This window comes from Arabidopsis thaliana, chromosome 3, assembly GCF_000001735.4.
Source record: "Arabidopsis thaliana chromosome 3, partial sequence".
In the NCBI taxonomy this organism is placed as follows: Eukaryota; Viridiplantae; Streptophyta; class Magnoliopsida; order Brassicales; family Brassicaceae; genus Arabidopsis; species Arabidopsis thaliana.
In genome coordinates this window covers 5,024,401-5,047,235 of record NC_003074.8, presented here as the reverse complement: position 1 = coordinate 5,047,235, position 22,835 = coordinate 5,024,401, and the positions used below count along the sequence as shown (strand labels likewise).

Genomic DNA, 22,835 nt, shown 5'->3' with positions numbered 1-22,835 from the left:
GGATAAAATCAGAAAAAGCCACTTTGGTTTCGGTAAACTAAGACGGCGTGAAGTTGGCGAGAAAAAAGTATTACAACAACGACATCACGTCCTGGTTCTTAATTTTGTGGAAGCACGTGTTGTCGTTTTTGATACATGTACTTTGTAGTAGAGTAAACCGGACGAACTTCTGAAGAGATGTTTTGTTAATTTTGTAGCGTTCCAATAATTTATGGGCTTTATATGGGAGTGTTAACCGGTCGAAAAAGTACTCCTACCCTTTCAAATAGCTATTAACGCGAAATTTGAAACTACTAGTTAAACTTAACCAAATATGATCCCATAAATATGATATATATACACGGTAAACTAATTAAGAGACTGTTCAGATGGTTTTTGGATGAATCGGTGTATTCAAATTAACACAAACACACACATTTTTCAAAATGGACAGCCTGAAATCATGATTTTTGTTATGATCTCTAATTTCTAACCCAACATGCAACAAACAATAAATGATCAATACCCATTATCCGGTCCAAAGTGTTTTTAACAAACTTAACGTTTTAGATATAATCCAAGGATGTGTGTCAAAATTCACTTATATTGTAATAGACGAAATTAAACTAGATTAAATCACATGTTTGTGTGTTTTAACCATGTTTGATGGCTTCGTTGGGTCCAACATATTCCATTCACAATTAGGATGAAGAAGAATGTCTCAATACAGAAAGCCAAATATAAAGCAAAACACGTGGCTCATGCATTAGCTTCGCAAGCGAGCCGAATTATTTGTTATTGACTTATGTGGATCAAAATTAGCAAATGAGGTCTACCATCTACCCTTTTAAAAAAGAATCGTTTCTTTTTAACCATAGTTAAACCTTAAAAATGAAAAAAGTATCTAGAATTGATCCCCTCTAAATATTTTTTTTTTTAAAAACAAATACTTTCACATAACACAGTCGTTTTCATCGTACTGGTACATGTACTTTTTGGAATTTTCATATATCAAAATCGAATAAGAAGAAACAAAGATTCAGAGCCGTATTCCTATATATAGTTAATACAAAACATGCAATAACTAATCTGTTCACACAACAAAATAGGTTAAAATACGACTTATGTCCATCATCGCATGCACCTATTTGATAGTACAGTATTTGTTATCGTTAAGACACGTAAAGATTCCCCGCGCAAATTACAAAGCATCCAATCCACTTAACAGATATTGATTATACATATTAAGACAAAACCTGTTACAATCGGTGATGACTGAATTTTAAAGGACAAAAACATAAGCTGAAATGATTTAAAACGACAACAGAAGAACAGTTAGAAACCTGGCAATTAAATATGCTAACCTTTTTTTTCATTTTAGTTTGTCTGTTATTTTTGTCAGAACAGTTTTTGTCTGTGGCGAATTTAGTAAAAAAAAACTTTGTCAAGAACTTAAAACCATAGTCATTAATATTGGCTTATAGTGATACGATCGTCATTAACAGGATTAAGAATTTGATAACAGAAGAAAAAAACGACGAATATTTGGGTTTTAATTTGTGTAATTAAACGAATTTAAGTACTCCATATACTATAACTGCTGGTCCGTTGTTATCAGAGAGGAGACAGAATCTTAAGGTGAAAAATGAAGAATGACTTTTTCAGTATAACGAAGGAAAAATAAAATAAAAACACGAAGATGCCTTTTTGGTGACAGCACACAATTTATAGAAAAGAAAAAAAGAAAAAAAACGAGAAGAGAAAGAAATAGCCAATAATAAGTATACACACACTGTGCACAACAAAGTGATAGAGGCAGATTCAGAGAGGTGAAAAAAAGTTCGTCAGAATTTATCTATCTGATGAATTTTGGTTGAGAGATTTAACACCGAATCAGAGGTGGGTTTCTTCCACAATTATAGAAAAAGCTAAAAAGATAGACAAATTGTTGTTCTTTCTGTGTGTGAGATAGAGATCAAGGAGAGAGAGTGTGTGAGTGCAGAGAACGTGAAATGGAATGAAAATGCGTTTCCCACTTGCGGTTGGAGAGGATAAGGGCGACGAAATGAGTCTATTTCAGTGAGAAGAAGCCATTTCTCCGATTTCACAGCTCTGATTTCATTCTGCATGCTGGTAATGTCCTGCATTTCCCAATTTTTGAGCTTTCTTTTTGGATGTAATTAGTCATTATAACATCTCAATTTCATGAAATCTGGTCTATCGTTTTGCTCTAGGCTTCAAAGTTTTGGCCTTTCTAGAAGGATCTCTGATTTTATCTTGTTTTGAATCCGCTTCCGCTTATGGGTATGTGTTTTGGATTAGGATGTCGAGTTCCAAACTTTTGGGTTCTGTGAGTTTATTCATTACTTTATATAATTGCAGGTATCTATCTACAACCTTCCTTTTAAGTTAAGGTGAAGTGGAATATGCAGTTAGTTTGTGGAGATGCTTCCCGGAGCTGAGATTGAGATGTTAGGAGGTGACTGCTTTGAAGGGTCATATGAGGATCATCAGATATTCAGAGAAGTTTTCTTTGGAAGTGATCCTGGAAATACTACTAAAAGATGTCTCGTTACTGGAGCCATTAACTTCGAATGTGATTCCAGTAAGAATGTCAATTCCTCTCTGAGTTCCAACTCTGTGGTAACTAGTGGATATGCATGTCCACAAGGTTTTGAGGCATCTGCTTCAAGAGATGGTTCAGATTTTAACACTAAAGCTAAGAGAGTGAAGCTTTCAGGTAATAAGCATTTGGATGCAAGGGACGAAAAGGGATCTGCTTTGCATGGTTTTCCAACTTCGGACATAGCTAGAGAGACGATACCTCTCCATTTAGTTGAATCATCTAACAAGGGTGTTTCAACTAGCTCATATTTGTTGAAGCACAGCATAGTAAAGGGAAGAGAAGTTTATCTGGGTGGCATTGTGTCTGGAAAGTGTAAGTCACTAAACTTGGACAAATGCGATGGAAAGGAATTTAAAGCTATTGCCTCTCCTGTTTCTCAGGAGAGCTTCGCAACCAGAATGATCTCTGTAGGTGCTTCTACGCCGCATAGTGAGAAGGCTTGCTTCCCGCTACAGTTGAACAACGGATCTAAAGTATCTCCTAATGAGTTAATTATGTCTAAAACCTGCCTAAAGATTGATCCTAAAGAGGACCCCCGTCCTCTTCTCTACAAGTATGTCTGTAAGGTTCTAACTGCTGCCAGATGGAAAATTGAGAAGCGCGAAAGATCAGCAGGTAGGAAACATGTAGACACATTTTACATATCGCCAGAGGGACGGAAATTTCGTGAATTTGGGTCAGCTTGGAAAGCATTGGGTGGGATCCTATTAGCTGATCGTAAGTTAATGGATACTGGTACTAAGAAATGGACTGGTATTAATGACTTCTGGTCCGATCTCTCTCTTACACTGTTGGACATCGAGGAGAACATGAAAAATTTAAATCTTGCTAACACACGGGCACTTTGGTGGAGTGCCTTAGAGCCTTTTGTGGTTGTTGTCTTCATTTCTAAGCAAGTTGGTTCTTTAAGAAAAGGAAATAAAGTTGAAGTTGCAAGGAATTCAAATCCAGACAAGTTGAAGAAAGAAGATACAATTTGTTTGAACCTGATTTCAGGCTGTCCTGAAAGTGTGCTGACAGTATCTGAAGGCAGTCATCTTGTTCATGACGTGGATGCTAACCAAGAGATACATTCAGATCTTGAGGTGCAAACTAAAATTTCCTCTCAAAAAGTTTCTTCAAGACTAGAGAGGCAGAGCATAATTGGTAAGGAAATCTCTGGGACTCATGAGCAGGAGGCTAGCAAGGGCATTGTAGCTTCAAAATTGATAGCAGAAGACATGCATGAAAGTGTTATGAGAAAGAACTTACACAGAAGATCAAAGAAAATATCCGATATCAAACCAGCTTCCTTGGACCAACATGATTCACTAGATTCTAATTCTCTCAATAGCTTTGAATTCCAGGATAAAGAGATGGGCAACATTCACCTCGTCTCAAAGGGAAGTCGGGATGAAAGGTTGAGGAATGAGAAGATGAATAATTCATGTTGCAATTCAAAGAAAGGAAGAAAGAAAGCTAGGAAGCACTATACTCAAGATGATGACCTTATGGGGTCGACAATAACCAGAAACAAAGGTAAGTTCAGCAGATCAAGCCAGAAAAAGAAAACACAGAAGCCAAAGGCTAGAACAAAGAAAAGAAACAATAGGGGAGGGTGCAGGTTGCTTCCCCGAAGCTCAAGCAATGTGGAAAATCATTTTTTTCAAGGAAATTGGTCTATTTTGGGTCCTAGAACTGTCTTATCATGGTTGATAGCTACCAAAGTAATTTCTAGAGACGAAGTAATCCAGTTACGAGATCCAGATGATGATACTGTGGTAAAAACAGGCCTGGTAACTAAAGATGGAGTGGTTTGTACATGTTGCAACAAGACTGTGTCACTTTCTGAATTCAAGAACCATGCTGGATTTAACCAGAACTGTCCATGTCTGAATCTTTTCATGGGGTCAGGAAAGCCTTTCGCTTCATGTCAGCTGGAAGCTTGGTCTGCTGAGTATAAGGCGCGAAGAAATGGATGGAGATTAGAGAAAGCCTCTGATGATGATCCAAATGATGATTCTTGTGGAGTTTGTGGTGATGGGGGTGAGCTGATCTGCTGTGATAATTGTCCATCTACCTTCCATCAGGCGTGCTTATCAATGCAGGTATTGTCTGACTCATTCCAGGGTATATTTACATTTTAACTATTATTTATCCCGGTAATTAACTCTTTGCAAAACATACACATGGGTGAAACTTCTTGGCTGATTCTGTGATTCTTACTAATTCAACTCTAGTAACTTACACGGCATTAGTATAACTAGGATATTTTACCTTAAATTGGTACCCTCTAAAGAGAGTTGCTGTATTGCTTTTGCTTTTTCTACCCAGGTGCTCCCTGAAGGAAGTTGGTATTGCTCGAGCTGCACATGTTGGATATGCAGCGAGTTGGTTAGTGATAATGCTGAACGCTCTCAGGACTTTAAATGTTCCCAGTGTGCGCATAAATGTAATCATCTTACAGCTCGCAATCTCTTAGAAACTATGATTTATTTCTTTATCACATGAAAGGAAACCCCTGATTTGAATTCTCTTCTATCATGTCTCACTGAGATTTTATCACGATTGATGTCACTGTTCATCAGTAACAGTTGTAGATGGTGGTTTTCTGCCAGGCTCAGCACTTCTCCAATTTTCTTTCTTTAGTAATTGACACTTTGTAAAACTCACTTTTGGAGTTATGCCTCTCGCGACAGTTGGATCCCACATTAGTTATTTTGGTATGAAATCCACTTTGGCTGATGATTGTTACCTTTATGTTATCAGATCATGGAACATGTTTGCAAGGGATAAGTAAACGCAGAAAGCTTTTTCCAGAGACCTACTTTTGTGGTAAAAATTGCGAGAAGGTATTAATCATACCTAGTCACTGTGACTTAAACAACTAATGGGTAGTTTTTAAATTTACATTGAGAATAATAGTATATTTTTCGCTGCTCTTGGGCTCTTTGACATATAAACAAAGAAGATGTTAGCATGTTACAGCTGCTTCACAACTTTCAAGGTTCTCATTAAGTAGCTCGTGTAATGCAGGTGTACAATGGTCTTAGTTCTCGTGTTGGGATCATTAACCCTAATGCTGATGGTCTGTCTTGGTCAATTCTTAAATGTTTTCAAGAAGATGGAATGGTTCATTCTGCCCGAAGGTTGGCGCTGAAGGCTGAATGCAACTCGAAATTAGCTGTTGCCCTATCAATTATGGAGGAAAGCTTTCTGTCTATGGTAGATCCAAGAACTGGTATTGACATGATACCTCATGTGCTATACAACTGGGGGTAACGTCCTTTTGTCATTAGCTTGCACACTTAGATTTCTGTTTGTTACTTCTGTACCTTCAGTTCTGCTCTTCATTTTCATCGCTTTGTCTTACCTTTTTTGAATCTTTGTTGCACTTAAAGGTCAACATTTGCTCGGTTAGACTTTGATGGGTTTTACACAGTGGTTGTGGAAAAGGATGATGTGATGATCTCAGTAGCATCTATCAGGTTAGTATGAAGAAACTCGAATTCATGCTGAAAAAACAGTAATCTCATGGCTATCAAAGTGTTTGGTATGTCTTCTAGAACCTCCAGGCAATGAAACAAAATTTGACACTATCACCAAATGGATGCTTAGAACTATTCTTTCACTTCCATCCACTGGAACGAGTTACATATAAACCCCATTTTACTATATCCAGGGTGCACGGAGTAACTATTGCAGAGATGCCTCTTGTAGCTACGTGCAGCAAATATCGCCGACAGGGCATGTGTAGAATCCTCGTGGCTGCCATTGAAGAGGTACGATATTTAGAATGTAACCATGTGGTTGTTCTTGAAGCTACATCCACATTAATAATGTCTAAACTTAGTACAATGATAGACATACAGCACCGCTCATATGCTGACCTTGATAATCCCTTAGCTCATATGATCTCTCTTCCAGTCTTGTCTTGATCCCTGGGCTATCAATAGATAAAACTATTCATTGGTTTTGGCTGCAGATGCTTATGTCTCTCAAAGTGGAGAAGCTTGTGGTAGCTGCATTGCCGAGTTTAGTGGAAACTTGGACTGAAGGTTTTGGCTTCAAACCCATGGATGATGAAGAGCGTGATGCTCTCAAAAGAATAAACTTGATGGTATTCCCTGGGACAACTCTGCTCAAGAAAACACTATACGAGAGCACAAAACCCAGCACTATGAAAGGTAAAGCCAACTCCTCTCTCCCTCTCTCTCGAACGAACTTCATTTGATTTTTGCTCCTGTACAGGTGTATGTCTTTCTAAAGAACGCAATAACCCATCAAACAAAGAAGCAGATCTAGAGCCAGGTCTAGACAAAGCCGGGTCTCCCATGAGTACCCAAGTTGAGAGCTGTGATCAGATGGTTCCAGCAGGTTCAGATGATGAGCCATCCCCAGGCTTCCCCGTACCACTCGGAGCCGATCAAACAGAACCAACTTCAGAAACAGAGAACCCAAGCCGAGACAGCAATGCCAATGATAGGCCAAATAAAACAACAGTAGTCTCTATAGGAGAAGAAGAAGAAGAAGAATGTTTGCAGAAAGATGTATCAAAGTTATCAGAAGAAGGAAAAGAAACGACAAGGGCTTCTTCTTCCTCTGCAGCTTTAGAAGAAGTTAGTGGTCTAGGACTAGGAGTAGTAAATAATGTTAGCGATGAGATGTTGCTTTGTGTTGATGAACAGCTTGACTCTGATAGCTCTCAGGATTCGGAATAATATTATTAGACTAAAAAACTATGATCGTTTCTTTCTCTATATCCTCTCGTCACTTTTTTTTTTTTGAAAGAAAACCCTACTAAGATAAGGAAACCGCATAAAAGAGGATTCTATATTTTCATTTTCATTTTCAAGTCTTATCAAGCCTCAAAACCCTAAATACCAAATATCAAAACGCCCATTTTTCCGAACAAATCATGGTTTTTGATGCTGTCAATCCAGACCCCGACAGCTTCGTTTACTATTATCCGATCTATAACGATGAAGGCGATTTTGGCAGAACCCAAAACTTGATGTTCAAGTTTCATTTATGTTACAATCTTGCCCCTGAAGTAAATTCAGATGGAGAAGATGAAAATCCTCTCGATCTTGAAACTCTACTCGTTGATCGAACTCACGAGTTTGATAAAGGATTGCTTTTCAGTGGAGATAGGGAGCAAATACAAGTCATTGTCTGTCACATTCTTGATTTGATTAAAGCCCCTCGTTATATTGATGTTGTTACAGAACTCATTGATGCGATCCTTGATTTAAAGAAGTGTGATAAGATCTCTAACGTGAAAGAGGTAGATGTAGTCATCAATGTTATTGTGTGGAGGTTTCCTGATGATGATGATGATGATGTAGATGTGAGACTTGCGGTGGCCCCGGCGAGCAATGAAGCGGTGGAGCAACACTTGGAGACGGTTGTTGTTGAGAATGAAAGTTGGTGTGTGATATGCATGGATAAGATCCGGATTGGATTGGATGTGGCTGCGGGTCGAATGCCGTGTTCTCACGTGTTTCATCGCACGTGTGGTGAAGATTGGCTTAGGTGTAGTGGGATTTGTCCGGTGTGTCGTGCCATGTTTCCGACCTAAACCCTAAAATCCATCTCTCAACCATTTGTGTTAGTTTCGTTTACCGTTTACGTAATCCTTTCATTTTTTCTTTCCTTTATGCATTTGAATGTTCTGTACAATATGATTCATCAAGCTATTTCATTGCTGTTTTATTGATTTGTGGATCTAATAAATTTGGTGGGGGTCAAGGATATTCTGATGATTTAAAAAAGATTGTTAGAGATTTTATAGAAACTAAAACAATTGTTAACGATTTGGTAAGATTTAGTAATTAGTTGGTAGGGTTTTGAGTGATATCGAAAGTGTATTCATTTCCAAATATCTTGATAGAGGGTATAAGAACATTTTCTATGTAATTTTTGTTAAGTTTCTAGTTTAAGATATTGCATTTGCCGTTTCTTGTAACTCTTAATTATGTGTAAACAACTCCGATATGTAATGTCTTAGTAATGAAAACGATTTCAACATCTTTCATCATTGAGTTAAATACTGTAATTTGTCTTCATTTGTTTTGAGCCTTTGACTAGTGGAACCGTCTTAAAAAACAAGATTCTATTGTGATGGTTTCCCAAAATAGAGAAAAATGGTCTCTTAAATTCGGTACAGTACTCTCTATATATAGTCCTTTGAATTCAATATATTCATCCAAGTGAATGTAACCTAATGATGGCCAATGGTGAGAGTTTTCAACCCTCATCCCCTAGTAAACAAAATAAGTATTGCCTACTAACAACTTTTAGCAAGTAAAACACAATCAACTTTTTTATTATCAAAGAATGCTGTTCTTATCTATTTTGTTTTTATTTTTATTATTTATTCTTATCTACTTAATTTGTGTATTTATTCACATAAAAGAGTCTTCATTTGTGGGTCAAATTAATTAATTACCTGCCTAACTTTTGTTATCATTAATGTTCTAAAATTGTATTTAGTCATACCCCTAGTTCTCAAATTGTATTTATTCACAATTTCCATACAAAACATACACATAAATCCGTGTACCTTCAAAAGGATCCGACCCGAATCCGATAATCGGATCCACCTGATCTGAATAAACAAAACAAAACAAAAAAACCGTTACAAACGCTTCCGAGAAAGTGGATCCGCCGTAGCTGGAGGATCCGTCGTTACAAAATCATGTCATCTTCTCCCAAGCTGTTTCACGCGCGTCCATCATTCTTCACGCGCCGATCGACGCCTTTGATCGTCTTCACCTCTCTCGCTATCGGTCTAACCGGTTTCCTTTTCGGATTATCAACGATCCTTTTCCCTGGTCTCCGGTTATCTGGCCGGTCCTGCCTCACCAACTTGCCACCGAAGACTGTTAAAATCGTCTGGGACGTCGCTGGTAATAGTATCGTTAATGGCGAAGTCAAGAGGCACAAAGTGATGGGATTCGTCGGAATCCAGACCGGATTCAGATCTGCTGGCCGGAGACGAGCTCTCAGGAACACATGGATGCCGTCCGATCCCGAAGGCCTTCGAAGGTACTGATTCAACCTTCTCTCAACCGTCCGATCCATTTCTGCTATAGCTTTAGGATTCTCTGGAATCAATTTGTCACAAAGTAATGAACTTTTGCATCATTTAAAGACTGAATTTAGCAATCGTCTGAGTACACTCACTGAAAAAACCATTGTTCTTTGCAGATTGGAAGAATCAACAGGATTAGCCATTAGATTTATTATAGGCAAAACCAAAGACGAGGCCAAAATGGTTGAGCTGAGAAGCGAAGTTGCAATGTACGATGACTTTATACTGCTCGATATCGAGGAGGAGTACAGTAAGCTCCCCTACAAAACGTTAGTTTAGAGACTAATTCTTTTTCTATTCATATCTCATATGATAGATAACTCGGAAGGCTCTAATTCATGGTCTTTGTTTATGTGTTTTCGTTGTGTAGTTTGGCTTTCTTCAAAGCTGCATATGCACTATATGATTCAGAATTCTATGTCAAAGCTGATGATGATATATACTTGAGGCCAGGTAATTTGATTGCATTTCTCTGTTCTCTGGTTTTTGCAATCTGTGTTCTCAGTAAAGTTCTGGATTTGGTAAGAGGCTGTTATTTTCTTCACAGATCGTTTGTCTTTACTGTTGGCTAAAGAGCGGGGTCACTCGCAGACATACCTTGGATGCATGAAAAAAGGTCCGGTTTTCACAGATCCAAAGCTTAAATGGTAAGCATAGAAACAACTTATAATGAACAACTAACAGAACACTCGAATCATGCTTATCCTTTTGAGAAAATCTCTTGTGGTTTGGTTGGAATTTTGCAGGTATGAACCTTTGGCAGATCTGCTCGGGAAAGAGTACTTTCTTCATGCTTATGGCCCCATATATGCTCTTTCTGCTGATGTTGTCACTAGTTTGGTTGCCCTCAAGAACAACAGGCAAGTTCTGTCCCCTTAATATTATTTGTCTTTGAACTCTCCACGAGTGATATACTTCGATTAGGACTTCATCTTCACAAGGTAATTTTTTTTCCCAAACTACAGTTTCAGGATGTTTAGCAATGAGGACGTGACCATAGGTGCGTGGATGCTGGCAATGAACGTTAACCACGAGAACCTTCACACCCTTTGTGAACCAGAGTGCTCACCATACTCCATTGCTGTTTGGGATATACCAAAATGCTCAGGTTCGTTTTTCTCCGTCCCCGTCTTGAAGAATGGATCTAAAGTCACACTGCATAAGCATTTCTACAACAATTGATCACAATTTGGATTGAAAATGTTACTGGTGCAGGCCTCTGTAACCCAGAGAAAAGGATGTTGGAACTTCACATGCTAGAGAGCTGCTCAAAAAGCCCGACTTTGCCATCGGATGATGAGTGATCTACCATTCTGCCATCTAATATTTTCTTCTTTAATGATCTAAGATCCGAGGCGTAACAATTTGCAGATCTCTTTCTCTGACATGTCCACCATTGAAGTAGCTTCACAGAGATTGTGCAAGTCTTTTCACTTACTCTGATCTGTTATTTTCGGTGGGAATGCAAGAAAAAGCAACGAGAGTTGATCTCGCTTAGACGGCTTTAGGGAATTTTTAAACTAGGGTTAGTAATTTTGGTGTATCACAAGTTTTGGGCGATACCTTGTTGTACAAGTATAAGATTAAACATTGTTATAGTGTGAAACTATCAAAGCTACATAGTTTGAGAATTTCATACATAAATATACTATTTTATGTGAATCTTAAAGGCTTACACAGGGAAAAGGGAGAAATGAGAGATCGAAAGTTAAGAGAATGTTTTTTTTTTTTTGACAACCAGACAACTAATAAGTATTACATGAACCTATTGACAATAATATAGCTGGCATTTAATTTGTCGTGAAGTCTTAATCAATATATTTGTTACTAAAAGAAAACCAAAAGTTAGGATGTTTACTTGTCCGTGAAGTATTTTTTTCCTATAAAAATGTTGTCACATTAAGATTGAGAATTTTTATCATATTTGTTAAATATCTTTCTTTGGGTCTGCGAAAATTTAAAAACTAAAGTAGAAGTAGCCAAAAAAATGGGGTCTGTTATGGTTTTTACATAAGAGAAAGTTGGAATCTAACTATCTTTGTGTAAGCAAGTTAAAAGCTGTCAAACCCCACACTACTATAAAAATAAGAACAAGATCAGGACCCATCTTACACTGCTGCCCAATGATATGATTAGTCTTACCTCATATTTAGAAACGTCATGGCTTCACTAAAAACCATCAGATATACACACCAAATTAGTTATGGGTGAATGTCGTTAGAAAAGCACCATTGTATTTTAAAGTTACCAAAGTATGTGTTTAAGTGTTAAGTAGTTCTCTAATTGAGCATTGAGGAATGGTTAATCCTTCCGAATTCTATATAGAACCGACTATATGGAACTTTTGGTGAACATTTTATGCAGAATAATCCAACGAAAACTATGTCTCAATTGAGAAGCATAATTAACATTATTTTATCTATTAGTGGTTGAATTGTTCACTACAAAATTCACTAATATCCAGCAAATCTAATATTATTCGAAACACTCTCGAATCAAAGTCAATCATCCGATGAATTCTCAAAATTCGATCCTTCCTAAACATTTACATACATATTTCATCACATATTCTTTTACACGTAAATACTTTCGAAATTATGAAGCGTAGATACTTTGTTATTTAAATCCGAATTGTGTTTATGGTTTCAAATAATTAGTGATGTTTAGTTGTTTACGTAAAATGTTGGTATAAAACAAGGACTAATTTATGTTGTTGTTTTTGTTGCAAAATATATATATTAATCAGTATGCATTGTTGTTAAAACATCAAATAATATTTTCTGTTTCACACAAATTAAAAATATACAAATTCTATTCTCTTTTTTTAAAAAAGAATAAAAATTATGTTCTACCATTTAGTAACACACTATATAGCCTTTTCTCTCTAAGTAATAAGCCGAATCAATAAAGATAAAAATTGAGATTTACTTTTAAAATCTGTATTAAAAAAAAAATGATACTCTTTGTGAAACAAAAATAAAATGTTGAAACGACATTTTTTGTGTGTGAAATGGACTGACTACGAAACGAATGGAATATTATAGTATTAGCCAATTAAATGCGTAACTTTCTGTTACAGAATTAAGTGCGTACTTACCCACTCTTACTACAAAATCTAGACATGTTAATCACAACCTCCATTATCTAATTAGAAGTAGGTCCATGAACCTACCAACCAAGTAAATATTCATGGTCGTATATTTATCTAAAAATGTATTTTGCATTTATTTTTACGCATCTAAATAAGTAATAACAGCTGTAAATATACATATATAGGATTCTAGTAACACACATATATATGTGTGCATGCATGTATTTGTGTGTAATGTGTATAGTATTGTGAATGCTTTACTCGGAGATTGCCTCCCAAGTGTCAATAGGATCAAATATTCAAATTTATTAGACCCACACCAACCACTGTATTTCACGTTAAAATAGTAAAAAGCGAGCATTGTGAATTAAGAATTAAGTAGGCCAATTTTAATGATTTACAATCTTTATCTTTTTTCTTTGTTTTTTTTGCAATCTATATCTTTATACTGTATAACAGAAGTGTTGGACATAAGTATTTAAAGCGTGTGGGCATATACAAAAGAAACAAAACTTAACCGATCCATCGGTAAGCTATATCTACATGACCGATACGTAGATGAAACGATTCTGCATGCGCCTTGGCGCTTGCTTATGTGAATTGCCATATATATGCGTTACATATGTGACACACGTAGGATTTTATCAAGTGGTACGTAAAACCAAATAAAACAAAGTTGGATTAGCAGATTATTTATATATATATTTTTTATTATTGTGTACTAAATTAATGATAAGACATTCCTTCGAAATTGAGAAAGAGAAGATAAAATAAATGAAAACTGTCTCGTGAAGGTGAAGCAGTAGGGGGACTATTTTTTGTCAACAAGTACTATTTCCAATTATTTGTGTTAAATAATCAGAGCCGATTTTATGAAGGTTCACATTTTATAATTGTGTATAGAGACATACATAGAGTGTTATGTTGTAGCGTGGACATAGTCGCAGCGCAAGCCACGAGAAGGATTCAGTCAAGAATTGAATATTATTAAAATAGCTAAAACCAAATCCTAAATTTATTCTCAAATCGCAAAATTTAGATCATAGTGACACTAGTTTTCATTTGACTAAGCAAAATCTCGTGAAATTCTTTTACAAATAACAACAAAAGAACAAATTAAACCAAAATCTGATGACAATCAATAACAACCTATAATGTTCTCTTAAAATCGAACTTAATTTTATCCTTATAGTATAAGATTTCCTACTTAATGTTGTATTACATAGTAATGTGACAAACCATAAAAGTATAAATCACTTTTTTTTTGTTGGCATGAAATAAAATAATTTAATTAAACTCACATATTAAATTATTTTTTTGTGTCACTCGCTGATCTTCTTCGTCTCCTACCTCTCTTCTATTCTTCTCTGAAACTTTTCTCTCTCTCTTTTTTTCTTTCTTTTCTGAATTCAATCTTCGACATCGCAAGATCCAATCTTTCTATTCTCTCTCATTTTCCATGCATTGATCAGAATATTTATGATCCTACAGTTTCGTCTCTACCTTGTATTCGCCATTAACGGTCATCATCAGGTATCTTATTCTTTTTTGTAATCTTGCTAAGATACAACAATGTCGAAGCTCAAGAAACCTATACTAGAATCTAACTGTGTCGCCGATAAGCTCTGTGACTCGTTGAATATGGAAGATAATAACAATGATAAACCAGATACTATTAATGTCGATCTTGGATCACCAATTACACCGCTTCAGACTCAGCCGAGTGGACTCTCTTCTTCCACCAGTAGTTTCAGTTCTAGCTCTTCTGGATCGGTCACAGGTCATGCCGGACATACTCCCCCGGTTACAAGAAAACCAGATTCCGTTCAGCCCGTTCCCTCCGCCTCTAAGTCTAAATCTAGCAATCTCTCTTCCGCCGCGAAATCTTCAAAGTCTAGTACTACTCCCTCCTCCGCCGCTCAATTTGGTGGGTCATATAGTCCTGCCCGTGCTCAATCACGTGCAAGCAGTCAAGTTGGTGCTAAAACCGGGAATATAATAAGACCATCATCAAACTCAGCTTCGGTTACGACAAAACCATCTGGTAATAAAAGCTCTGTTTCGTCGAAACAGAGCCTCAAAATACTTCCCGCCGGGAACCTTGTCCCATCGGGGAAGGTACAGATTACAGGCATGACTCAAGAAAAACCAAGAAGCATGGTTCTTGGACCAGGTGCTAAATCATACGGTTACGGTAGCATTATACGAGGAAACAACTTATCTCCGGTGAAGCCAACGATGATGTCTGATTCTTCCTCTGTTTTGCCTTTAACTCTCAGTAATAACTCTACCGGTGGTCCTGATGCATATACATCGTGGAAGATAGCTATATATGGTTCTAATCCTGAAGAAGTAAAGAGGTTTGGTAACGAAATGTTCAGGAAAGGTTGTTTCGCTGAGGCTTTGAAGTTGTATGATCGAGCAATAGAGCTATCACCGAGTAATGCTACTTACCATAGCAACCGTGCAGCTGCATTGTCGAGTTTGGGTCAGATTGGTGAAGCTGTGAATGAATGTGAAATAGCTATCAAATTAGATCCAAACTTTGCAAGGGCTCATCACCGTTTAGCCTCATTGCTTCTTAGGTAACATCAAAATCTTTATTATAGAATGTTGGTCGAGAAAAGATATCTATAATCAGTTTGGTCTTTACTTGGTTTGCAGATTAGGTTATGTGGATAATGCAGGGATACATTTATATTCAGTGGAGGAACCATTAGATCCAACGGTGGTGAAGATGCTTCAACAAGTAGATAAACACTTGAACAAATGCACATATGCAAGAAGACGCGGTGAATGGAGTATTGTTTTGACTGAAGTAAGTGCAGCCATTGCGTCTGGAGCTGATTCTTCTCCTCAGGTAAAGAACAAAGATTCTTGTGTTGATTTGTGTTACTTTATGAATAAATGAAGTGTTTTACATATATAAAAATTTTGTAGCTAGCTATGTGTAAAGCTGAAGCACTACTGAAACTTCTTCGGCTTGATGATGCTCAAAGAGTACTAGAATGTGTCCCCAAAGTGGAACCATTCCCAGCTTCTTTCTCACATACTCGGTTTTTCGATATGATCGCTGAAGCTTACACATCTTTTGTCAAATCCCAAATGGAGTTGGCTCTAGGAAGGTGAAAAATTATACACATGTTGATTGATTATTGTTTTATTGTGATGTCATATTGGTAAAAGGAGTGAAGATGATGAATTCTTGCAGGTTTGAAAATGCAGTTGTAACTGCAGAGAAAGCTTCAAAGATTGATCCACAAAACAATGAAGTTGAAATTTTGTATAAAAATGTTAGATTAATAACTAGAGCGCGTGATCGTGGTAACGATCTTTATGAACTAGAAAGATACACTGAAGCAAGATCAGCTTATGCAGAAGGCCTTAAGTATGATCCATCCAATGCTACTCTGTTATGTTACAGAGCAGATTGTTTCTTTAAGGTTGGAATGTGGGAGAGCTCAATAGAAGATTGTAACCATGCATTGCTTATACTACCGAGTTACACAAAGCCTCGTCTTCAAAGAGCTGCTTTATATACCAAGGTAAAATATATATGGTATGATGACTTAGTTTTGCATTTCACTTGCGCTAAGTTTCTTTTTGATGAAACTGTAGTTGGAAAGATGGGCTGAAGCAGTGAGTGATTATGAGATCTTAAGAAAGGAACTGCCTTATGACAAGGAAATTGCTGAATCTTTATTTCATGCTCAAGTTGCATTAAAGAAATCTCGCGGCGAAGTAGTTCTAAACATGGAATTTGGAGGTGAAGTTGAGGAAATATCTAGTCTTGAAGAGTTAAAAGCTGCATTAACTCGTCCTGGTAAGTGATATCTTAATCTTCTATGCTCTTATAGTCAGTGAACTTTCATTATTAACTTGTTGTACATATACTTCATTGGCAGGAGTTTCAGTTGTACACTTTTTTAGAGCTTCTGATCCACAATGCAAGGAGATATCCACTTTCGTGGACGCACTATGTGTTCGTTACCCATCTTTGCATTTCCTCAAGGTGAAAAAACAAAAACTTTGAAACAACTGTTTATATGTAAACCAAAGAACAAGTAAACTTACTTGTGAAATTGTCTTTCAACAGGTGGAGATTGTAAAATGTCCAGAAGTGGGTAATGCAGAAAGAGTGAGAGTTGTGCCAACATTTAAGATATACAAACTTGGGATTCGGATGAAAGAGATTGTGTGTCCAAGCAAGGAAGCGCTGGAGAAAACAGTGAGGCACTATGGCCTTTAGCAAACTCAAAACACTTAATATTCACAAAAACAAAAAAAAGGGGAGAACTTGTCAGTAATCTGATTTGATTCATTTATTGCTCTGTTAGATTTAGAAATTGAAAGAGAGAGATTAGTAATGTGTAAATAGAGCAGATTTTGGCTACCTAGGTGGTGAAACCATATAAAATAAGCAGAGAGAAAACCATTCATTCATGTTGTCAAAACATTTTTCCATCAATAAAAAAAGTCTTTGTCTACGTATTCTTTGTCTCTTTGATTAACACTAGGGTGGAATTAAGTCTTAAGCAGTGTTACAGTGAGAACTGTACGCTATAATACATGCAGACCAAATGCGAGCCATGTGTCTTAAACAGCAAAACAAAAAATGGTGTCGTTTCCTCAAAGCACCTCCCTTCTTTAACGGCATAGTTCTATTAACATGTTTCAGGGACCACAGTCAGACTTTAGACGACGTGCAATTTAAACGTATTAACAAATGTAAACGATTCTGAGACAGAGACCAGAAAGAAAAAGACAAAGAAGATAACATTAAGATTCACTGTCTCTGTTCTTGTTTACACTTCCAGAAACAGAGTCAGTGACGTTTGATACAATGGAAGATTAAGATTTCAACGGTGGATACATAAAGTAAACTGTAATCCAACCGTAATTATTTTGGATTCTAGAAAAAAAGAGATTATTAAAAAGGGTAGATAAAAAAGAGAGATTCGAAGTTTTGTTTTCTTTCACTGACTCACTTAACCGGTGTTTTGCAATCCTGCAGCAATACCCTTCATGGTTAAGATAAGTGTGTCCTCAAGTCCAGGCGCGTATTCACTCGTGGGGTTAAGCTTGACGAGCTCTTGTGCTGATTTGCTTGATTGCATGATCTCTTTAGAAATGTGTGGTCGCAGAGTCACATTGTAGTTTGCATCACGGATCCTCTTCAATGTGTAGGCTTGGCAAACGTTGAGGGTCGTAATGTAAGAGTCACGTAGCCTTAGTCTCTGTTTCAAGTAAGGATCTCCTTCAAGAAGGTCTTTATGTCCAGCAGTCTGCAACAACGCAAGTTTAGTGTTATTGCAAGAACAAACCCAACAAATATGAAACAGAGGACCCTGTTTTTTGTTATGTTATACCTGGAGGACGAGGTTCTTGGTTTCATCAAAGTTGGCTCTGAGTTTCTCTCCAAAAGCCCATAAATCTTCTGAGACAAGAAGTTTGTCGTACAAAGCAGCGATCCCGGGGTCTCCCTTGGCGAACACCATTTCAATTAGATCGATGGTGACTCGGAAAAAGGGCCATTGTTTATACATATCTTGCAGCATGTGAAGGTTTCTCACATCCTTCTTGATCGCATACCTAAATGCTGCTCCGAAACCTAACCATACAGGAAGATGGAATCTTGTTTGCGTCCAAGCAAAGATCCATGGGATTGCACGGAGAGATTCGATCCCACCGCTTGGTTTTCGCTTTGAAGGTCTACTTCCAATATTCATACGTCCATACTCCAGCTCCGGAGTAGCCTGCAAACCAAACCAACGGTTTTAGGTACTTAAAACACACAAAAACTTTGGTGAAATTTGGATTGATATGAATGAATACTTACGAGGCGGAAATACTCGACGAATCGAGGTTCTTGGAAAACGACAGATCGGTATTCCTCAGTTGCAACAACCGCCATTTCATCAAGCAAAGCACGCCACTCGGGTTTTGGTGAAATCGGAGGGTTCATTCCGTGCTCTAGAGTAGCTGCTGTGAAACGTTGAAGTGTTCTAAAGCATAAGTGTGCCTCCCCAAATGATTGCTCAATGACTTCACCCTGAACCGTGACTCGAAGAGAGCCATTAACTGTATCTGGTGGCTGAGACAATATAGCAAGATGAGTAGGACCACCTCCTCTTCCGACTGTGCCACCACGGCCATGGAACATAGTTAGCTTCACTCCATATTTCTTAGCAACCTTCACAAGCTCTTCTTGAGCTTTGTATAGCTCCCAAGCAGCTGAGAGACGCCCTGCATCTTTCCCTGAATCTGAGTAACCAATCATAACCTCTTGTTTACCGTTAATACGGTTTTTGTACCAGTCTATAGAAAAGAGTCTTGCAACAGCGGCAGGAGCTGCTTCAAGATCAGCTAGCTTCTCAAAGAGTGGAACAACTCTAAGTGGATTTTTCACATGGCATTCGCGCTGTAAAAGCTCAACCGCAAGCACATCACTAGGTGAAGTTGCCATAGAGATAATATAAGCTCCAAAACAATCTGAAGGCAGCTCAGATATGACTTTGAATGTGTCCAGGACATCAGAAATTTCTTCGGTTTTGGGAAGATCAGGTCCGAAAAGTGGACGTTTGCCGCTTAGTTCAGCAAGAAGCCATTCCTGTCGGCCTTCTTCAGACCAGTCTCTATAGGAGGAACCGATGTCCAAGTGCTTGGTGATAGCATCCAAGACATCTGTGTGGCGTTCAGACTCTTGCCTGATGTCAAGTCTCACAAGGGAGAGTCCAAAGGTAGAGACTTGCCTCAAGAAATCAAGAAGGCTTCCATCAGCTATCGGGCTGTCACCACATGAACATAGTGATCGGTAACAGAGCTCAAGAGGCTCCAAGAACTGCATAAATAGAATAAAAGAACAGTAAACACAATTGAATTCCGTGAATATTATTGAGGGAAACAAGTGTAAGGCTGGATAATGATAGAAACTCTAATGGCAAGAACTAACAAGTTGTTAAAATCAGGAAACAATTTAGTAAGGAACAAATTCAGAGTATAGAGGTTGCTCACCTGTTCCACATTAGTGAAGGTAGCTTCTTCAGGAATATCCGAGATTCCATTACTCAGCAATTGGCGGGAACGCTCACGTGTGTGATACAGCTTATCCCTCACATCACCAAGAATCACACGGTATGGCTCAGTTGGAGGAATTGTCTTCCAGAATTCTGCATTGAGTTAAAGAAAAAAAATAAGTTAAGAATGCAAAACCAATACCATTGTATACTTGCAGTATGTGTTTCTTTTAAGAAGAAAATGTCCAAAGCTTCTAACCTATGTAATGTTTTGCAGCATCTTTCCTTGAGTTCCTGTGCAGTTCATCCGCCCGCACACGGAATTCATCAGTGCAACGCCACATAGATAACTGCCAAGAAGAACACGAATGAATCAAGAGAATCTTAAAGAATGAAAACCGGGAAATGAGTACAAGTAAAAAGAGATAAAAACCTCAAACATCAGATTCTCGATTTGGTTATAGTAGAGATTGGCAGCCATCATTCTAGCCAACAAGCACACATCTCTAGTGACCTCAGGTGTGACCCTCGGATTACCTGAAATTCAGATACGACGATTAGAGGGTGAACAAGAGAAAACAAGAGAGTGATTCGTTTGCCAGTAATCCAAAAAAACGCATGTACCATCACGATCACCGCCCATCCACGAAGAGAATTGAATCAATGGGGCATTGTAAGGAACACGTTCATCAATCCCAATGTTTTTCAGAGCTGTGTCCACACGGCGCAAGAACTTGGGGACACCTTTCCAGATTGTCTCGTGGAAATAACTCATTCCAGCTCTCATTTCATCTTGTGGGGTTGGAGGTGTTCTTCTAATCTCATCTGTTCGGAATGCAGCTTGAATCTAAACAAAAAAGGAGAGTTTCAAAGGCCAATCTATCTATTATCCGAGGATTATATCAAATCAACATGTTACAATCCAGTGAGGTTGAGTTCTTACCTCTCTTTGCAGAGACTCATCTAGCTCCTGCTTGTCATCAGGAGTAATGTCCTTTGCATAGAGTTGAGCAAGACAGTCCCTTATCCTGAGAAAACATTTAATGTCAGGTCAACACACAAGCAAACAGAGTTTTCTCACTCTCTCCAGAAAACAACTAAGTCAAAAACTAACCTCCCATGCTTCTGAAGCAATGATCTACGCACAGACTGAGTAGGATGAGCAGTCAAAACCAGATCCACAGTCTGATTCTTCAAGGCATCAAAGATCTCTTCAGGAGACTTACCAAGATCCGAAACGAGCCTCTTAAAAGTCTCTTCAATATCGGATTCAGTAGTTGCAGAACTCTCATCAACGAAATCACCTTTCTTCAGCTTCTTGATCCTGCGACGGTGAGCAATCTGCACCTCCTCAGCCAAATTGGCTAAGTTAAGCATGTGAGAGAAAGCCTTGGAGATAACAATTGAGTCACCAGGATCCAAACTCGTTAGGACACTCCCTAGCTCCTCAAGCTTGCTAGGCTCACGCTTCCCTTCATACTCAGCAGAAAGCTCGTATAACTCTTGAACCTGTGCACAAGATCATTTTATCAATACATAAATGAATCTAAACAAAAAAGTTCCATCCTTTATACATAACTAACACGTAGGTTAAATAATCGGGTAAACTTAAAATCACTAATCGAAACAAAAAGATGAGATTTTTAGGATCTCTAGCAAATGGGTATCGATTCAATCCAAAGAAGAAGGATGTGTACCGTTTCACGGAGATCCTCGCCGTGTAAATCCTGGAGAATGTCGAGAAAGCGATCAAGGAGAAGAGCATCGTACTCAACAAGCTTATCGTCTTCACTGACTTTAGCAGGAACGAGTTGCCGAAGCTGAGCATCAATAGATGCCATCTTCTCTATGTTCCGACCCGCCATTATCGCCGATCAATCAAATCTTCTTCGCCACCCTCTTACTTCTTCTGTAATCATCAGATCAAAAAGGAAATGAGTTTTTTTACACAAAAAGGGAAAAAGAAAAGCAAAATCTGTTGACAACTGAATCGCCGGAAAAACAGGGGATTTGGTAGACTGACCGAAAATCACGAAAAAACAAAACAAAACTCAAACTGAAAAAAAAAATGAATTGACAAACCTGAAAAGAAGAAATCTCTGCGGATTGTGGGAGAAGGAACCAAATTCGATGTTTAGGGAATAAGGGTTTAAGATGTGGAATCAGATTCAGAGATGGATGTGATTGAGGAAAGCAGAGTGAAGTATTTATAGACGAGGGAGTGTGTTGGCATGAGCGATGCGCGCTTTTTAAGTCAGATTTTTTTATTATTTCATATTTTTTCGTTAGAATTATTTATTTCTGAGTTGAAAATAAATATATATATACATATATATATGTTTTATTTTGTAAGTTATCTACATGAGGTAAGAAAAATAATTGTTGGTCAATTTTATTTTTTCAAGTAAGAAAATTAAATAATTAAACACTGTCAAGAGCAGAAGAATATTCTAAAAGAACGAATATTTTCATTAACTTCATTCCATTTCATTGGGTAAACTAAAATTTGTTACTTACTTTGTACTAATTTACAAAGTAACGAATATGAAATGATTAAAGATAGTACTTTAACTGAGTGTATTTGGGAACAAATTTGAGTTTTGGTGGTCAAAGATCTAATGATCCTGATTTCTTAATTATTACACAAAATTAAGGAATTACCTGATATGGTTTTTATATGAATCTTAACTTTAGAAAAAAAAATGACAGCAAGAAAATTACCTCATTAAGAAAAAAAAACAGGATCGTGTGAGCTCGTGCATGCATTTTGTCTATGCACGAAGATGCATAAATCTCTGACTCTAACTTTCACATATGATCAAGTTGACTTTCAAAAAGTTAAAAAAAAAAAAATCTGGATCCTTTATAAAGGTGATTTGCTAGATCTATAAAAATGATTTTCAGCATATGTTCTTCTATCTACTGCTACCCAATAGAGCATCTATATTATAATTTATGTTATCTCAACTCTAAGAGAATATGTTGAAGAACAAAATATTGTAATCAAGACTTAAGAATATGTACTCTCTTTTCTTTTTCCTTTGCTAT

At 37.4% G+C, this 22,835-nt stretch overlaps 6 protein-coding genes across 12 annotated transcripts; 4 read left to right on the top strand and 2 right to left on the bottom strand.

Moving 5' to 3' along the window:
• Nucleotides 1–1,710: 1,710 nt before the first annotated feature.
• ROS4 (Acyl-CoA N-acyltransferase with RING/FYVE/PHD-type zinc finger protein) lies at nucleotides 1,711–7,424 on the top strand. 6 transcript variants are annotated; one of them, NM_001338143.1, is made up of 10 exons: nucleotides 1,711–2,112; nucleotides 2,214–2,283; nucleotides 2,362–4,692; nucleotides 4,919–5,036; nucleotides 5,354–5,436; nucleotides 5,621–5,862; nucleotides 5,986–6,072; nucleotides 6,267–6,366; nucleotides 6,570–6,771; nucleotides 6,836–7,424. In NM_001338143.1, the coding sequence occupies exons 3-10, from the start codon at nucleotides 2,425–2,427 to the stop codon at nucleotides 7,303–7,305; spliced, it is 3,570 nt and encodes a 1,189-aa protein (NP_001326245.1). In that variant the 5' UTR covers nucleotides 1,711–2,112; nucleotides 2,214–2,283; nucleotides 2,362–2,424; the 3' UTR covers nucleotides 7,306–7,424. The 6 variants fall into 6 exon arrangements, with proteins under 6 accessions (NP_001326245.1, NP_188116.1, NP_001326246.1 ...); NM_001338146.1 differs by lacking the exon at nucleotides 2,214–2,283 and having other exon boundaries at nucleotides 1,716–2,112; nucleotides 2,362–2,584; nucleotides 2,720–4,692; nucleotides 6,836–7,410; NM_112360.3 differs by lacking the exon at nucleotides 2,214–2,283.
• AT3G14981 (uncharacterized protein) lies at nucleotides 1,908–2,126 on the bottom strand (the record flags this gene model as incomplete). The annotated part of the gene is made up of 1 exon (NM_001125157.1): nucleotides 1,908–2,126. The coding sequence occupies one exon, from the start codon at nucleotides 2,124–2,126 to the stop codon at nucleotides 1,908–1,910; it is 219 nt and encodes a 72-aa protein (NP_001118629.1).
• A 78-nt stretch (nucleotides 7,425–7,502) lies between the features above and the next one.
• Nucleotides 7,503–8,165, top strand: AT3G14970 (RING/U-box superfamily protein; the record flags this gene model as incomplete). The annotated part of the gene is made up of 1 exon (NM_112359.1): nucleotides 7,503–8,165. The coding sequence occupies one exon, from the start codon at nucleotides 7,503–7,505 to the stop codon at nucleotides 8,163–8,165; it is 663 nt and encodes a 220-aa protein (NP_188115.1).
• Nucleotides 8,166–9,121: 956 nt separating this feature from the next.
• Nucleotides 9,122–11,395, top strand: AT3G14960 (Galactosyltransferase family protein). Its single transcript, NM_112358.4, has 7 exons — nucleotides 9,122–9,634; nucleotides 9,797–9,949; nucleotides 10,051–10,133; nucleotides 10,228–10,327; nucleotides 10,427–10,540; nucleotides 10,646–10,788; nucleotides 10,896–11,395. Exons 1-7 carry the CDS (start codon nucleotides 9,285–9,287, stop codon nucleotides 10,982–10,984), a joined length of 1,032 nt encoding a protein of 343 aa, NP_188114.1. The 5' UTR covers nucleotides 9,122–9,284; the 3' UTR covers nucleotides 10,985–11,395.
• A 2,738-nt stretch (nucleotides 11,396–14,133) lies between these two features.
• TTL2 (tetratricopetide-repeat thioredoxin-like 2) lies at nucleotides 14,134–17,249 on the top strand. The gene is made up of 7 exons (NM_001338142.1): nucleotides 14,134–15,356; nucleotides 15,436–15,631; nucleotides 15,712–15,896; nucleotides 15,983–16,316; nucleotides 16,390–16,594; nucleotides 16,677–16,783; nucleotides 16,868–17,249. Exons 1-7 carry the CDS (start codon nucleotides 14,344–14,346, stop codon nucleotides 17,018–17,020), a joined length of 2,193 nt encoding a protein of 730 aa, NP_001319556.1. The 5' UTR covers nucleotides 14,134–14,343; the 3' UTR covers nucleotides 17,021–17,249.
• A 100-nt stretch (nucleotides 17,250–17,349) lies between these two features.
• Nucleotides 17,350–22,052, bottom strand: PPC3 (phosphoenolpyruvate carboxylase 3). Of its 2 annotated transcripts, NM_112356.4 has the most exons (11): nucleotides 21,870–22,052; nucleotides 21,485–21,696; nucleotides 20,902–21,296; nucleotides 20,731–20,815; nucleotides 20,412–20,634; nucleotides 20,221–20,324; nucleotides 20,047–20,137; nucleotides 19,786–19,940; nucleotides 18,611–19,612; nucleotides 18,141–18,527; nucleotides 17,350–18,056 (listed from the first exon to the last, which is right to left on the bottom strand). In NM_112356.4, exons 2-11 carry the CDS (start codon nucleotides 21,650–21,652, stop codon nucleotides 17,760–17,762), a joined length of 2,907 nt encoding a protein of 968 aa, NP_188112.1. In that variant the 5' UTR covers nucleotides 21,653–21,696; nucleotides 21,870–22,052; the 3' UTR covers nucleotides 17,350–17,759. The 2 variants fall into 2 exon arrangements, with proteins under 2 accessions (NP_188112.1, NP_001326778.1); NM_001338141.1 differs by lacking the exon at nucleotides 21,870–22,052 and having other exon boundaries at nucleotides 17,430–18,056; nucleotides 21,485–21,853.
• Between the last annotated feature and the right edge of the window lie 783 nt (nucleotides 22,053–22,835).

What these genes read in the sequence shown, in the direction of transcription:
- ROS4 (NM_112360.3), top strand. Translation starts at nt 2,425, where the DNA reads ATGCTTCCCGGAGCTGAGATTGAGATGTTAGGAGGTGACTGCTTTGAA. An exon ending in AGGCGTGCTTATCAATGCAG is followed by an intron (nt 4,693 to 4,918) that starts GTATTGTCTGAC and finishes TTTTCTACCCAG; the next exon opens with GTGCTCCCTGAAGGAAGTTG. An exon ending in GTGGTAAAAATTGCGAGAAG is followed by an intron (nt 5,437 to 5,620) that starts GTATTAATCATA and finishes CGTGTAATGCAG; the next exon opens with GTGTACAATGGTCTTAGTTC.
- AT3G14960 (NM_112358.4), top strand. Translation starts at nt 9,285, where the DNA reads ATGTCATCTTCTCCCAAGCTGTTTCACGCGCGTCCATCATTCTTCACG. An exon ending in TGATATATACTTGAGGCCAG is followed by an intron (nt 10,134 to 10,227) that starts GTAATTTGATTG and finishes TTTTCTTCACAG; the next exon opens with ATCGTTTGTCTTTACTGTTG. An exon ending in GTTGCCCTCAAGAACAACAG is followed by an intron (nt 10,541 to 10,645) that starts GCAAGTTCTGTC and finishes CCCAAACTACAG; the next exon opens with TTTCAGGATGTTTAGCAATG.
- TTL2 (NM_001338142.1), top strand. Translation starts at nt 14,344, where the DNA reads ATGTCGAAGCTCAAGAAACCTATACTAGAATCTAACTGTGTCGCCGAT. An exon ending in ATGGAGTTGGCTCTAGGAAG is followed by an intron (nt 15,897 to 15,982) that starts GTGAAAAATTAT and finishes GAATTCTTGCAG; the next exon opens with GTTTGAAAATGCAGTTGTAA. An exon ending in GAGCTGCTTTATATACCAAG is followed by an intron (nt 16,317 to 16,389) that starts GTAAAATATATA and finishes ATGAAACTGTAG; the next exon opens with TTGGAAAGATGGGCTGAAGC.
- PPC3 (NM_112356.4), bottom strand. Translation starts at nt 21,652, where the DNA reads ATGGCGGGTCGGAACATAGAGAAGATGGCATCTATTGATGCTCAGCTT. An exon ending in GCGAGGATCTCCGTGAAACG is followed by an intron (nt 21,297 to 21,484) that starts GTACACATCCTT and finishes TCTTGTGCACAG; the next exon opens with GTTCAAGAGTTATACGAGCT. An exon ending in GATGGGCGGTGATCGTGATG is followed by an intron (nt 20,325 to 20,411) that starts GTACATGCGTTT and finishes TCTGAATTTCAG; the next exon opens with GTAATCCGAGGGTCACACCT.